This window comes from Entelurus aequoreus, linkage group LG01 (assembly GCF_033978785.1).
Source record: "Entelurus aequoreus isolate RoL-2023_Sb linkage group LG01, RoL_Eaeq_v1.1, whole genome shotgun sequence".
NCBI lineage: Eukaryota > Metazoa > Chordata > Actinopteri > Syngnathiformes > Syngnathidae > Entelurus > Entelurus aequoreus.
In genome coordinates this window covers 14,424,611-14,439,276 of record NC_084731.1, presented here as the reverse complement: position 1 = coordinate 14,439,276, position 14,666 = coordinate 14,424,611, and the positions used below count along the sequence as shown (strand labels likewise).

At 42.7% G+C, this 14,666-nt stretch overlaps 2 protein-coding genes across 2 annotated transcripts in view; both read left to right on the top strand.

The window, feature by feature from the left end:
• Positions 1-5,641, top strand: part of LOC133648375 (limbin-like) — a 33,209-nt gene extending 27,568 nt beyond the window's left edge. Inside the window, exons 19-23 of the mRNA XM_062044404.1 lie at positions 2,295-2,515; positions 2,580-2,667; positions 2,728-2,903; positions 4,343-4,423; positions 4,607-5,641. Coding sequence (XP_061900388.1) covers positions 2,295-2,515; positions 2,580-2,667; positions 2,728-2,903; positions 4,343-4,423; positions 4,607-5,003 — 963 coding nt within the window. The 3' untranslated portion in view covers positions 5,004-5,641. The remainder of the gene's footprint in view (positions 1-2,294; positions 2,516-2,579; positions 2,668-2,727; positions 2,904-4,342; positions 4,424-4,606) is intronic.
• Positions 5,642-8,192: 2,551 nt separating this feature from the next.
• On the top strand, positions 8,193-14,448 carry LOC133655872 (cytokine-like protein 1). Its single transcript, XM_062056504.1, has 4 exons — positions 8,193-8,606; positions 8,676-8,720; positions 12,580-12,726; positions 12,802-14,448. The coding sequence occupies exons 1-4, from the start codon at positions 8,466-8,468 to the stop codon at positions 12,901-12,903; spliced, it is 435 nt and encodes a 144-aa protein (XP_061912488.1). The 5' UTR covers positions 8,193-8,465; the 3' UTR covers positions 12,904-14,448.
• Positions 14,449-14,666: the final 218 nt, after the last annotated feature.

The window sequence follows — 14,666 nt, the reverse complement described above, 5'->3', positions numbered from 1 at the left end:
GCCTATGAGCAGCAGCGACACTCAGTTGTAATATACTCTTCCACCACTTGTGGCGGTAATGAAAATCTCAAACAGACAGAAAAAAATATGGCTAAAGTGGTTAAGTTTTTGTTCCATTTGCACTTTAATTTTATTGACAGTTTAGTTAAGAAACATATTCATTGTTACTTTAGTTCATTTATTTTAGCACAACATAGGGTGTAGCCCGCCTTCCACCCGAGTGCAGCTGGGATAGGCTCCAGCACCCCCGTGACACCAAGTTATTCTTATGCAGAATATTTGGTTGATAATTATATTTGTAATTAGCATGACCTAAGCCCAAGGTTTATGTTAAATAAATACAAATCTTTGTAATTAACAAAGGGTTTGATATCAATTGACAAAGTTGTAAACTACAAGTAGGCTGGATACATCTATTGAATACGATTTAAAATCAAAAGTGAGAATAATAATTCAGTTTTAATATTTGAGTGGGCCCCGGGCCCCTCAGTAGTGGAAAAGTTAGGCCCCGAGGTCAAAAAGGTTAAGAAACCCTGGTTTAATTAGTACAGCTCTTACAGTGTTTAAGTACAGATACCTCATCCAACCATACCCTTGCCAAATAATAATAACACCTGACCTAATATACAATGTAGATAGACATAAATAAGACAAACCAAAACAAGAGAACATTTGCACTAGCCTAGCTAAAGATACAGATGTACAACTATTTATAATCACAATATGTATCAATATTCTACAGACTGTAGATATTATCAATACAGTACAACATTTAAAACAAAACATAACATTTGATAATGTCTTATCTCTTATTTACAGAAAAATAAGCCTTTGAGGTTTTCATTTAAAATAAAGTTGTATGACTAACTTTTGGGGATTTTCCCTAGTATTTGTTATTCAAGTTTACCAGTTACTTTAGGAAAATATTCTTACACCACATATTAATATAAAAAGTTTTGTTATTGTACAACAACAATACATGCTGAAAGCGCAACAAAATTGCAAAGGCTCTGTCAGTGTGCATGTCTAATACAAATACAACTACAGAAAAATACACAATATAAAATATACGGTAAATAGTAAGGCATCTCGCAAGGTGTTTGAATAGCAAATAAATAAAAAAAACAAGATATCTAATGTATAATGAAGAGTTAGAAATATAACACACACACGCATATATACTGCATATATATATGTTTTGCTGGTCACTCACTACAGCGTGTGTTCAGAATCCTTGGCATTAGAGGACTGCAGTCGAGAAAAGCCACCAAGAACATCCTAGAGGCCGCAGAAAAGGCCTCCCGGTGGCTGTGGATCCGTAGGGGGGATCCGTGGTGCGCTACTTGGACACAGGCCGGGGTCTGATCACCCCCGGCTGGGTCGCCCGGGCGAGGGTGTCTGATGATTAAAGACCCGAAACACCCTATGACCCCGGGTTTATCACTGATGACGTGTCCAAGCATCACCGTGAGGTGTATTTAAGTTCTATATATATATATATATATATATATATATATATATATATATATATATATATATATATATATATATATATTTATTTAATTTTTTATTTTTTTTCAAATATATATATATATATTTAAAAAAAAAATATATATATATATATATATATATATATATATATATATATATATATATATATATATATATATATATATATATATATATATATATATATATATATATATATATTTTAATATATATATATTTTTTTTCATTGCACATGAAATTATTTCAATAAAGTGCATGGTTGCGCTCAGGGTGGTGATGACTTATGAGAAGAAACTGTCCTCTCCATTAGGGAAGCGAGACTAAAACATTTAAGTGCATATAAAAGAAGAGAAAAGAGAAGTTAAGGTCATAGATTCTTTAAAGTAGGAAAATTCAGGCAAAAGGTTGAAAATTGCAATAACATTACTAATAAGTGCTATAATATACATCTGATACTGTCTGATTTAATAAATCTAATTATTTATACATTCCGTAAAATAGTGGACAGTGTAAGTGATTGAAATGGATTTATGCCAGTGAGTGTTATTTTCCAGCCAAAATAATAATACCCTCCATCCATCCATTTTCTACCGCTTATCCCTTTCGAGGTTGCAGGGGGTGCTGGAGCCTATCTCAGCTACAATCGGGTGGAAGGCGGGGTACACCCTGGACAAGTCGCCACCTCATCGCAGGGCCAACACAAATAATAGTGTATATTAAATTTGATAGATGTTGAACTTATACGTGTTTAATATGTGATTTTTGCTCTTTGCTTTCTGCTGCAGGGCTTGGAGGAAGCAGAGCGCCAGCTGCAGGAGGAGAGCATGAACCTGGACGGGCTGCAATGGGACGGCAGGTCAACTCCCACACACACGGAGGACGTCGATGCAGAGGGAGGTGGCGAGGAGAAGAACATGTTTGGGCTGCAGCACGATAGCAGAATGTCGCACATCCTCCAGGAGGCTTTCACTAAGCGTGATGAAGTCATGGCAAAAGTGTCAGAGAGGTGGGCCGGCAGATGATCACTGTCAAGCAAACACTTGGTGTTCACCTCCAAACTATTCAATCAGGTTGCAGGAGATGGTCACCAGCAATCAGGTTATGGAAGATTTCAGAGAACAAATACAGCTGAAGAAACTTCATTCCAGCTGTGATCAGGTTTGATGAATGAAGTGTTACCATATGTGCATGTGCTTCATTCTCACACCTCTTTCTCAGGACCTGCTGTTTGCATCAGAACTGCTCAAACAGAGTGGGATATCTGTGGAGGTTCTCCTTGAGCTTCTGCGTCTGCTCATGCCCACAATGCCTGAGAGTGAATTTGTGTCCATCACTGATGCCCTCTGCCCCAAGCAGCACCTTGGTTCATCATCCACAGAGCAGGAGCCTTCTGGGTAAGGATCAAATCAATGACTTTATATTGGCAGTTTTTTTTTTCTTCATTAAAACGTCCCCTATTGTGCAAAATGAACTTTTGTTGATGTCGTGCCCTGGGAGCCTGTTTATGACCACAAGATATGAGAAAAATATATCATCTCCCTCAATTGCTGAGAGAAAAAGCGCTCAAACAGTGGCTTTTAAAGTTCAGAGTTTCTCTAGCTGAAAAACCATTGGGGCGGCATAGCTCGGTTGGTAGAGCGGCCATGCCAGCAACTTCTTCTGGGTTCGATCCCTGCTTCTGCCATCCTAGTCACTGCTGTTGTGTCCTTGGGCAAGACACTTTACCACCTGCTCCCAGTGCCACCCACACTGGTTTAAATGTAACTTAGATAATGGGTTTTCACTATGTAAAGATTATGTTAGATCATAGTGGATCTAACATTATAGTGAAAGTCCAGTCCATAGTGGATTTAGTTAATAGTGTGAGAGTCCAGTCCATAGTGGATCTAGTTAATAGTGTGAGAGTCCAGTCCATAGTGGATCTAACATAATAGTGTGAGAGTCCAGTCCATAGTGGATCTAGTTAATAGTGTGAGTCCAGTCCATAGTGGATCTAGCATAATATTGTGAGAGTCCAGTCCATAGTGGATCTAACATAAGTGTGAGAGTCCAGTCCATAGTGGATCTAACATGATAGTGTGAGAGTCCAGTCCATAGTGGATCTAACATAATAGTGTGAGAGTCCAGTCCATAGTGGATCTAACATAATAGTGAGAGTCCAGTCCATAGTGGATCTAACATAATAGTGTGAGAGTCCAGTCCATACTGGATCTAACATAATATTGTGAGAGTCCAGTCCATAGTGGATCTAACATAATAGTGTGAGAGTCCAGTCCATAGTGGATCTAACATAATAGTGAGAGTCCAGTCCATAGTGGATCTAACATAATAGTGAGAGTCCAGTCCATAGTGGGTCTAACATAATAGTGAGAGTCCAGTCCATAGTGGATCTAACATAATAGTGTGAGAGTCCAGTCCATAGTGGATCTAACATAATAGTGAGAGTCCAGTCCATAGTGGGTCTAACATAATAGTGAGTGTCCAGTCCGTAGTGGATCTAACATAATAGTGAGAGTCCAGTCCATAGTGGATCTAACATAATAGTGAGAGTCCAGTCCATAGTGGATCTAGCATAATAGTGTGAGAGTCCAGTCCATAGTGGATCTAGCATAATAGTGTGAGAGTCCAGTCCATAGTGGATCTAACATAATAGTGAGAGTCCAGTCCATAGTGGATCTAGCATAATAGTGTGAGAGTCCAGTCCATAGTGGATCTAGCATAATAGTGTGAGTCCAGTCCATAGTGGGGCCAGCAGGAGATCATCTTGAGTGGAGACAAGTCAGCAACACAACCAGCTTTGCCACACGTTTGACATCAATGACTCTCTGTCCAGGTCCAGTTTGCTTCTTCCTGTCAAACTGAGGGAGGACCTGGTGCACAGAAGTATGCTAAACAGCTGTGTGGAAGGCTCCAGGTGAGTGGCCATGCTGCCATGTTAAGACATCTCTCACCTGGTCTAATTAGGTGGTCATTATAAACACCCACGGGGTGTGATAATGAGGTAACATGTCATCAGAGGAGGTGTGGCATACTGTAAATGAGCTAAAAAGCCTGAAATCTAATCCATTATTATTATTATTATTAAACTGTCATCCAGATCCCATAGACTGCAGGGAAAGAGGCAAGGCCTGATGGAAAGACTTCTTCCCTCTTCTTGCCCGCCAAGTCCAACAGATGTTGCGGTGAAAGGGGAGATGGAGAACTTTGCTAAAGTACAGCAGCGCCGGTTTAAATCAGCCATGACTGACAACCCAGGCCAGCAGAGCGAGGCTCCCAAAGCAAAGAAGGAAACCCTGCACAGCTCGGCAGAAGAAGAAGACGTGATGGCGACTTCGGCCAACTTGGAAGTGATCTGCCAGGCCACCGGTGAAAGGCTGTTTGTCTTCCGTGAGCCGCCTCAATCCCTTCTTGGTGTCACGTCCCCCAAGAGAAAGAAGAAAAGGAACTTCCTCAATTTGAAGAAAGGCTTAGTGTCGCCAACACATCAAACTTAACGACTATTTCCTCATTAGGGTCGCAGGTGAGCTAGCGTTTATCTCAACACTTTGGCTGAGAAAGAGATGCAAACATTGAATCATCTCTAAAAATAACATGAAGGCACAGGCTTGGCCAAAGTGAGTGGAATTCATGTATACATGTTTACATTTACGTATTTGAAAGACTATTTCAAACATTTTCATTACATGCTTGAAAAGGAAAACAGTCTTAAAAAACGTTTTTAATAGCTTTTAGTGGCAAATGTGTCAAACAAAAGTTCATATGTGTAGTATTGAGCCTTCAGACCTGCCAAACTTTGTAGTTGTTTTTTACAGTGAGTCAAGTCCATATGTTTACATATATTTGAAAAATTATTTTAAATGTTTTCATTACATTCTAAAAACGAAATGTTTTTTTTTTGTTTGTTTTTTATAACGAAAAATACAAATTTAGTTTAAAAAGATGCAAACAAAACAAAATGTTTTAATTGCTTTAGTTTTAATATGTACAAAAAGTCATTATTTGCAATATTTAGTCTTTACATACTTCTTGTCCTCATGCAGTTTATGTAGCACTCAACTTTGTATTTGTAAAGAAGAAGGTGTTAAAAAGGGTGTGTCAGTCGATGGCGGAGGGTGTGTCAGTCGATGGGGGAGAGTGTGTCAGTCGATGGGGGAGGGTCTGTCAGTCGATGGCGGAGGGTGTGTCAGTCGATGGCGGAGGGTGAGTCAGTCGATGGAGGAGGGTGTGTCGGTCGATGGTGGAGGGTGTGTCGGTCGATGGTGGAGGGTGTGTCGGTCGATGGTGGAGGGTGTGTCGGTCGATGGTGGAGGGTGTGTCGGTCGATGACGGAGGGTGTGTCTGTCGATGGCGGAGGGTGTGTCTGTCGATGGCGGAGGGTGTGTCAGTCGATGGCGGAGGGTGTGTCAGTCGATGGCGGAGGGTGTGTCAGTCGATGGCGGAGGGTGCGTCTGTCGATGGCGAAGGGTGCGTCAGTCGATGGGGGAGGGTGTGTCTGTGGATGGCGGAGGGTGTGTCTGTCGATGGCGGCGGGTGCGTCTGTCGATGGCGGAGGGTGCGTCTGTCGATGGCGGAGGGTGCGTCAGTCGATGGCGGAGGGTGTGTCAGTCGATGGGCGGAGGGTGTGTCTGTTCAATGGCGGAGGGTGTGTCTGTTCGATGGCGGAGGGTGTGTCAGTCGAGGGCGGAGGGTGTGTCTGTCGATGGCGGAGGTGTGTCTGTCGATGGCGGAGGGTGTGTCAGTCGATGGCGGAGGGTGTGTCAGTCGATGGCGGAGAGTGTGTCAGTCGATGGGGGAGGGTGTGTCAGTCGATGGCGGAGGGTGTGTCAGTCGAGGGCGGAGGGTGTGTCAGTCGATGGCGGAGGGTGTGTCTGTCGATGGCGGAGGGTGTGTCTGTCGATGGCGGAGGGTGTGTCAGTTGATGGGGGAGGGTGTGTCAGTCGATGGGGGAGGGTGTGTCAGTCGATGGGGGAGGGTGTGTCAGTCGATGGGGGAGGGTGTGTCAGTCGATGGCGCAGGGTCTGTCAGTCAATCGCCAGCCAGGCATTTAAAAAATAGACCTAAAAATTAGTGATCATCAATCTTCACCAAGACGTGACTTTGGTCACTTGATTGACATCCACAACACCCGAGGGTCTTGTGAGATGACTGCTGGCTGCTGCCAGATCATTATTAAGAAAAAAACGACCGACAGGAAGGCGAGAAACACTTTTTATTTCAACAGACTCTCGCGCCGTACCTGCCGTCAAAACTCTGAAGACCGACCGCACAGTTCCTGTCCTCACAATAAAAGCGTTGCTGCATCCTGCCTGCGCTAACAAAATAAGAGTCTCAGAAAGCTAGCGCACACAAGCTAGCAAGATAGAGTTTGCCGCCAATGTATTTCTTGTAAAGTGTATAAAAAGGTGTATGGAAGCTGGACAAACAAAAAGCAAGCACTTTCATGTGGTTTTGGACAGAAAGGAGGACTTTTTTTTCCTCCTCCATTTGAAAATGTGGAGGTTATCATCACTACTGTCTGATTCCTATCAATGCAAGTCATCACAATCATACCAACTTGTGTGTTAAACATGCTTGTATCATCATTAAACACGTTTAACTTGTTAACAAAACGTCTCTTTCATAGATAAATCAATATAAATGATATATATGAATGAGGTAGATCCCCTCCACTTGGTCCTTTGAAAAGTAGCTGGCCTGCAGAGAAAGTGTGGCCACCCCTGACAAATACTGTAGACCAGTGTTTTTCAACCTTTTTTGAGCCAAGGCACATTTTTTGCGTTGAAAAGTTTCGAAGGCACACCACCAGCAGAAATTATTAAAAAATGAAACTTGGTTGACAGTAAAAAGTTGTTGTCGCAATTGTTGGATATGACTTTAAACCATAACCAAGCATGCATCAATATAGCTCTTGTCTCAAAGTAGGTGTACTGTCACCACCTGTCTCATCACCCCCTGACTTACTTGGACTTTTTTGCTGTTTTCCTGTGTATAGTGTTTTAGTTCTTGTCTTGCCCTCCTATTTTGGTGGCTTTTTCTCTTTTTTTTGGTATTTTCCTGTAGCAGTTTCATGTCTTCCTTTGAGCGATATTTCCCGCATCTACTTTGTTTTAGCAATCAAGAATATTTTCAGTTGTTTTTATCCTTCTTTGTGGGGACATTGTTGATTGTCATGTCATGTTCGGATGTACATTGTCTTTGCTCCACAGTAAGTCTTTGCTGTCGTCCAGCATTCTGTTTTTGTTTACTTTGTAACCAGTTCAGCTTTAGTTTCGTTCTGCAGAGCCTTCCCTAAGCTTTGATGCCTTTTCTTAGGGGCACTCACCTTTTGTTTATTTTTGGTTTACGCATTAGACACCTTTTTTTTTTTTTTTACCTGCACACTGCCTCCCGCTGTTTCCGACATCTACAAAGCAATTAGCTACCTGCTGCCACCTACTGATATGGAAGAGTATTACACGGTTACTCTGCCGAGCTTTAGACAACAACACATAATTTTCAGACTGGTTTGCAAAAAATATTTTGAACCCAAATAGGTGAAATTAGATAATTTGTGGTTAAAAAACACTGTTGTAGGTACATCATCGAACACCTCCCTACAGACGGATTAGTGGCAGAATAATAAATAGTATTGACAGACGGATGTTCCACAGTACCAAAAGTGCATAACATTACACGTCTGACGTGTGGTTTGCTGTGAAGAAGGTGGCGTCTAACTAGTTTAACACTTGATCATAAAAAAAAACCCGTTGGTGTTTGCAATATGTTGACTATTGGTTGATTTTATGGCAAAATCGTCACATAAAAGATGAACTGCAGCAGTGGCCAGACGCTGCCTTGTTACGTCATCCGCGTCTACACTTCCGTCATTGAAAGTTGGAAAGTCCTCCTCTTTTCGGTCACTCCATAGTCGGCCCCGAGCGCAGACTGACAGGCGAGCAGCGGACCTGATCAGAACCATGAGGTTCGGACTGACGATCGTGTTGTTGGGCTTCGTGTGCGTGTCGGAGTGTGCTCCCCCGACGTGTTACTCCAGGGCACTCGGCCTCAGCAAAGAAGTCATGACCCTTTTGGATAAGATTCACACCTACCATCGCACGGTATGCGCACTTTTCCCATCAGGTGTCAAATGTACATGTTCTTCAATTGGCTTGTCTTGTCTTTGGCAGAAAACGTGTGCTCGCCATCTGCCCACCATCTTCCTGGATGTGCACGTAAGTTTGAAATGTGCACTTTGACTTGCATAGGAGTTATATACCACCAGAGCAGTGCTTATCAAACTTTTTTATCACCAAGTAAAACCTCAGAAAACACTCAGCTCTCTAAGTACCACCATAATGTAGTAGACCTAAGTATTCATTAAGTACCACCATAATGACAACATTAAATACGGTAGTGTAGTAGACCTAAGTATTCATTAAGTACCACCATAATGACAACATTAAATACAGTAGTGTAGTAGACCTAAGTATTCATTAAGTACCACCATAATGACAACATTAAATGCAGTCGTGTAGTAGACCTAAGTATTCATTACGTACCACCATAATGACAACATTAAATACAGTAGTGTAGTAGACCTAAGTAGTCATTAAGTACCACCATAATGACAACATTAAATACAGTAGTGTAGTAGGCCTAAGTATTCATTAAGTATCACCATAATGACAACATTAAATACAGTAGTGTAGTAGACCTAAGTATTCATTAAGTACCACCATAATGACAACATTAAATACAGTAGTGTAGTAGACCTAAGTATTCATTAAGTACCACCATAATGACAACATTAAATGCAGTCGTGTAGTAGACCTAAGTATTCATTAAGTACCACCATAATGACAACATTAAAATACAGTAGTGTAGTAGACTTAAGTAGTCATTAAGTACCACCATAATGACAACATTAAATACAGTAGTGTAGTAGGCCTAAGTATTCATTAAGTATCACCATAATGACAACATTAAATACAGTAGTGTAGTAGACCTAAGTATTCATTAAGTACCACCATAATGACATTAAAATACAGTAGTGTAGTAGACCTAAGTATTCATTAAGTATCACCATAATGACAACATTAAATACAGTAGTGTAGTAGACTTAAGTATTCATTAAGTACCACCATAATGACAACATTAAATACAGTAGTGTAGTAGACCTAAGTAGTCATTAAGGGGAAATCATTATTTCCACATAAGGATTCACACTCGGATGTGCGTTTTCATACTGATACTAATCCTAATACTGGACTGAAATGCCGTCCTATCATCCCTTCCCTGACCCACTATTTAGAGAAGTACTGCATTAGATAAGTGTTTCTTAACCATAGGGCCCATTCTAGGGCTGTGAGTGCACCCAAGAGGTTTGCCAAAAAATGTGCTTTTCACCTGACAGCGGTACTCTGTTGTAATACCCTTTTCCACCACTTGTGGCAGTAATGACAATTATAAACAAACAGAAGAAGTCTGATGTTGAAGTCATAGAGAAGTTCCCATCCATCCATCCAGCCTAAGCAGAGACGTCCACACTTCCCTCTCCCCCAACTACTTTGTCCAGATCTTCCCGGGGGATCCCGAGGCTTTCCCAGGCCAATTGGGAGACATAGTCTCTCCACCCTGTCCTGGGTCTTGCCTGTGGTCTCCTATTGGTCGGTCGCGCCCTAAACACCTCCCTAGGGAGGCGTTCGGGGGGCATCCTGACCAGATGCCCGAACCACCTCATCTGGCTCCTCTCCATGTGGAGGAGCAGCGGCTTTACTTTGGGCTCCTCCCGGATGACAGAGCTTCTCACCCTATCTCTAAGCGAGAGACCCGCCACCTGGTGGAGGAAACTCATTTCGGCTGCTTGTACCCGTGATCTTGTCCTTTCGGTCATAACCCAAAGATCATGACCATAGGTGAGGATGGGAACGTAGATCGACCGGTAAATTGAGAGCTTTGGCTTTCAGCTCAGCTCCTTCTTCACCACGACGGATCGATACAGTGTCCGTATCACTGCAGACGCTGCACCGATCCAACTGTCGATCTCACGATCCACTCTTCCCTCACTCGTGAACAAGACTCCGAGGTACTTGAACTCTTCCACTTAGGGCAGGAAGATTGCACTCCACCCTTTTCCGGGCAAGAACCATGGACTCGGACTTTGAGGTGCTGATTTTCATCCCAGTCGTTTCACACCCAGCTGCGAACCGATCCAGTGAGAGCTGAAGATCCTGGTCAGATAAAGCCAGTCGGACCACATCATCCGCAAAAAGCAGAGACCTAATCCTGCAGCCCCCAAAGTGGCTCCCCTCAACGCCCAGACTGCGCCTAGAAATTCTGTCCATAAAAGTTGTAAACAGAATCGGTGACAAAGGGCAGTTCTGGTGGAGTCCAACCCTCACTAGGAACGGGTTTTACTTATTGTGCGGACCAGGTTCTGACACTGATCATACAGAAAGCGGTATGATACCCCATACTCTCTGAGCACTCTCCACAGGACCTCCCGAGGGACATGGTCAAATGCCTTCTCCTAGTCCACAAAACACATGTAGACTGGTTGGGCAAACTCCAATCCTGCCCAGAGTGTAGAGTTTCTTAAGTGCAGAAAATATGACTAAAGTGGTGAAGCTAGAATTTTCATTTGCACTTTAATTTTATTGACAGCTTAGTTAAGAAACATCTTTATTATTCGTTTAGCTCATTTTCTTTAGCACTACATAATTATATGTAAATGTATTTTTCATCATTATTATTGATGAGTCCCTCCTTATGCAGGCTATTTGGAAAGTACTTATTTTTTCATAATCAGTCTGACCTAACCCTAAGTTATGTGTCAAATAAATAATTGTGATTAACACTTGGTTTCATATAATTTGACAAGGTTAAGTAACAACAAGACTTAAACCTACCCAGCTATAATTATTGAATATGATTAAACTCAAGAATAAGATTACTAATTAGGGACCGCAATGTCCCTTTGGGACAGAGGACACTATTGTATTTCGTGTGTTTTATTCTTTATTATTATACCGCCACCTCTTTGAGCTGTAATTGGACCCCCTTAACATGCTTCAAAACTCACCATATGTGACACACATCAGGACTGGCGAAAATTGCGATCTAATAAAAATAAAAAATAAAAACTCAAAGTTCCGCTCTAGCGCCCCCTAGGAAAAAACAGACAAAACTGCTTGTAACTTCCGGTAGGAATGTCATAGAGACATGAAACAAAAACCTCTATGTAGGTCTGACTTAGACCTATATTTCATACACTGACATCCTTCTGCAAAAATCTACAGGAAGTTTGCAATTCCCCCTTCAAAACAAAATGTTTGTAAAAACAAGTCACTTTTGCCTCTTTGAGCTGTAATTTGACCCCCTTAACATGCTTCAAAACTCACCAAACTGGACACACACATCAGTACTGGCAAAAATTGCGATCTAATAAAAAGACCCAACCCCAAAACTCAAAATTGCGCTCTAGCGCCCCCTAGGAAGAAAACACAGACACAACTGCTCCTAGGAAGAAAACTCAAGACAAAACTGCCTGTAACTTCCAGTAGGAACATCATAGAGACATGAAACAAAACCTCTATGTAGGTCTCACTTAGACCTAGATTTCAGGTATTGACAACCCCCAGCAAAAATCAACAGGAAGTTTGACATTCCCCCTTCAAAACTTTTGTTTTGAAGGGGGAATGTTTTTCAAACATTATGCGCGTTTGACGTGTCTGAGCGCGTTTGTCGTGTCGGCATCAAACTAGCACAGGAGAGAGATTGAACCCTTCTGATTAAAAGTTCACCAAAGAGTTTTAATTACTGCTCCGGTTTGGATTTTATGTGCCGTCAAAGTCGGTCCCATCCATCGCTGCTTACAGCTTTAATTCAGTGTTAATATTTGAATTGAGTTGAAAAAGCTAAGACCCCCTGCATTAGATTGTACCTAATGTTGTTGAGGAGTATATAGTAATGAACATACCATTGGTAGAAAACCCCAACTAATCTGATGGATTCATGTTTACTTGGCCTACTTGAGCACCTTATGTATTAGTGCCAGTGAAAACCAAAGCCAACATGGTTTTATCATCGCAGAACTCCTGCATCACTACCAAACTGCGCGACTTCCTCTACGTGGTGCTCAACCACCCCAGCCAGTACTGCAGGGAGCGGCCCAGGATCGTGCTGCTCAAACGTAAAATCCAGAACTTGTACTCCATCATCTCAAGGATTTGTTACCGGGTGAGAGAATGCCAAGTATCTGACTGGCCTGTCTCGCAGCTTCAGTGTGACCTTGCGTCTTTATTGCTTTGGCAGGACCTGGTGTTTTTCACAGACGACTGTGAGGCCATCGACACGGGACACAGCAGGCCTCACTTTGCAGAGGACAGGCTTCAGCTTCTGCAGGAGGAGAGATAAGCAGCCCACAGAGTAGCCTGAAAGAAGCACTCAAATACAAATATAAACAACTAGTAGTGTATTTATTTGAATACTCTGACTTAACTGCACGCTCAAGTTAGGGACATGCATGGGTACATTCCTGCGATGAGGGCAGGACTTACCACAGGAAATTTGCTGAATGCCAACCATGCGGACGCAAACCTTGAAATAATAAACCAGTGAGAGATGCCGGTGAGTCGGGCTTGGCCAGTGCTTACCTAAGCAGGGCCGATCAAAGCTGTGTGTCATTGAGAGAAATCGGCGGTGTTGTCGTAACCCTTGCTCGGACTGGCATGTCTTGAAAGGAACTCTATTTGCAAAGTTGAACTTGCTGGTTGAAAAAAAAAAACAAGTACAGCAGCACTGCTTCAAGTCAGATGCATTGTTTGTATAGCGCTGAAGCAATATTGACACCAAAATATCTCAGTCCTGAAAGAGCATATTATTGTAGTTTATCTTACGCTTGTTTGTCGACTATATTTGAAAGCTAACGCAAGAATAAACATTTTGGTTTAGCAGTTTGATTATTTATGGCTGTTATTTATTACAGGGCACATCCTGACTTCATGGCAAAAGCACTGTAAATGTCAAATGGTCAAGTTGCCTCCTTCTGGTCACCCAAGTAGACACCCGATTACCAAAAAAATATTGTTGTTTAAATTGTATGGCATTGAGACCCTGAGGGTCACTAGACGTCTCCAGTTTGTACGGTCCTGGAAGGTTGCTCGGCTAGAGGTCCTGGTCGACAATGTTTGACCAGCAGGTGCGGGGTCGCCGGCAAGGATGGCTCCAGCCGGCTGTTAACAAGTCTACTAACTCCTTCCCTGTCAACAACACCTGGAAAGATTAACTCTGTTCCTTTGCCACCGCATGCAGAGCAACTCCAGGCCTACAGACTTAACACACACACCATGGACCTTGGCTATATATACCCCCACCCCACACCTTTTGCACGGCTTCACCCCACGTAGTATGAAGGACAACGGCGCAGCGCCCCTAATGGCTGGAAGCTTTAAGCCGGATGCCTGCCCCCTCCTCTTCTGTTGCAAGCCTTGTGGTTTCTTGTCAACATTAGTTTATGTACTTTTTTTTTCTCTGCCCAAGCCTGTGCCTCCTCCCCTATAGGAGCCCAGTCTGAGATCGACTTTTTTTTTACTCACCCTCCCCCGGCATCTACCTATTCCCCACTTTTTACGGGGCGTCGCAAGTATCGACTCATCACCGTTCCTGTTCTGTTCCTGTACAATGTTTGTTTGTCTAATCTGGAACGGGTTTGTGGTGAAAATGAAATGTTGTACTTGTGCAAAGACAAATAAGTGCATACCACCATGCCATAGTCAAATTATATTCTGATGGCGTGGGACAGTGGAGGACATGTCCAAGGCATCGAGCGCGGCGCTAGTCAAGGACACAGAGAATGTTGGAGTGACTGGTTCTTTGACGCAGCTCCGCTTTGGAGATATGGTCATACCACAGCACGGCCTTGATGGTTTTAAAGACACGGGACTGGAAGCCATGGATCAAAAAAAAAAAAGGACTGACAGGACAGGACGGTGGCGTTGTAGACCCGGAGCTTGGTGCGATGGGACGTCTCACGCCATCTCCTTAAAGGTCTCCAGAGCCTTCTCATGACACCAGCAGCCAATCCTTGTCTGTTCATCTCAGTCAGATTGTCCCCTGTGTTGGTCACCTCAGAGCCTAAGAAAACATGTAAAGAGACAAACTATGGGTTTTAAGACAAA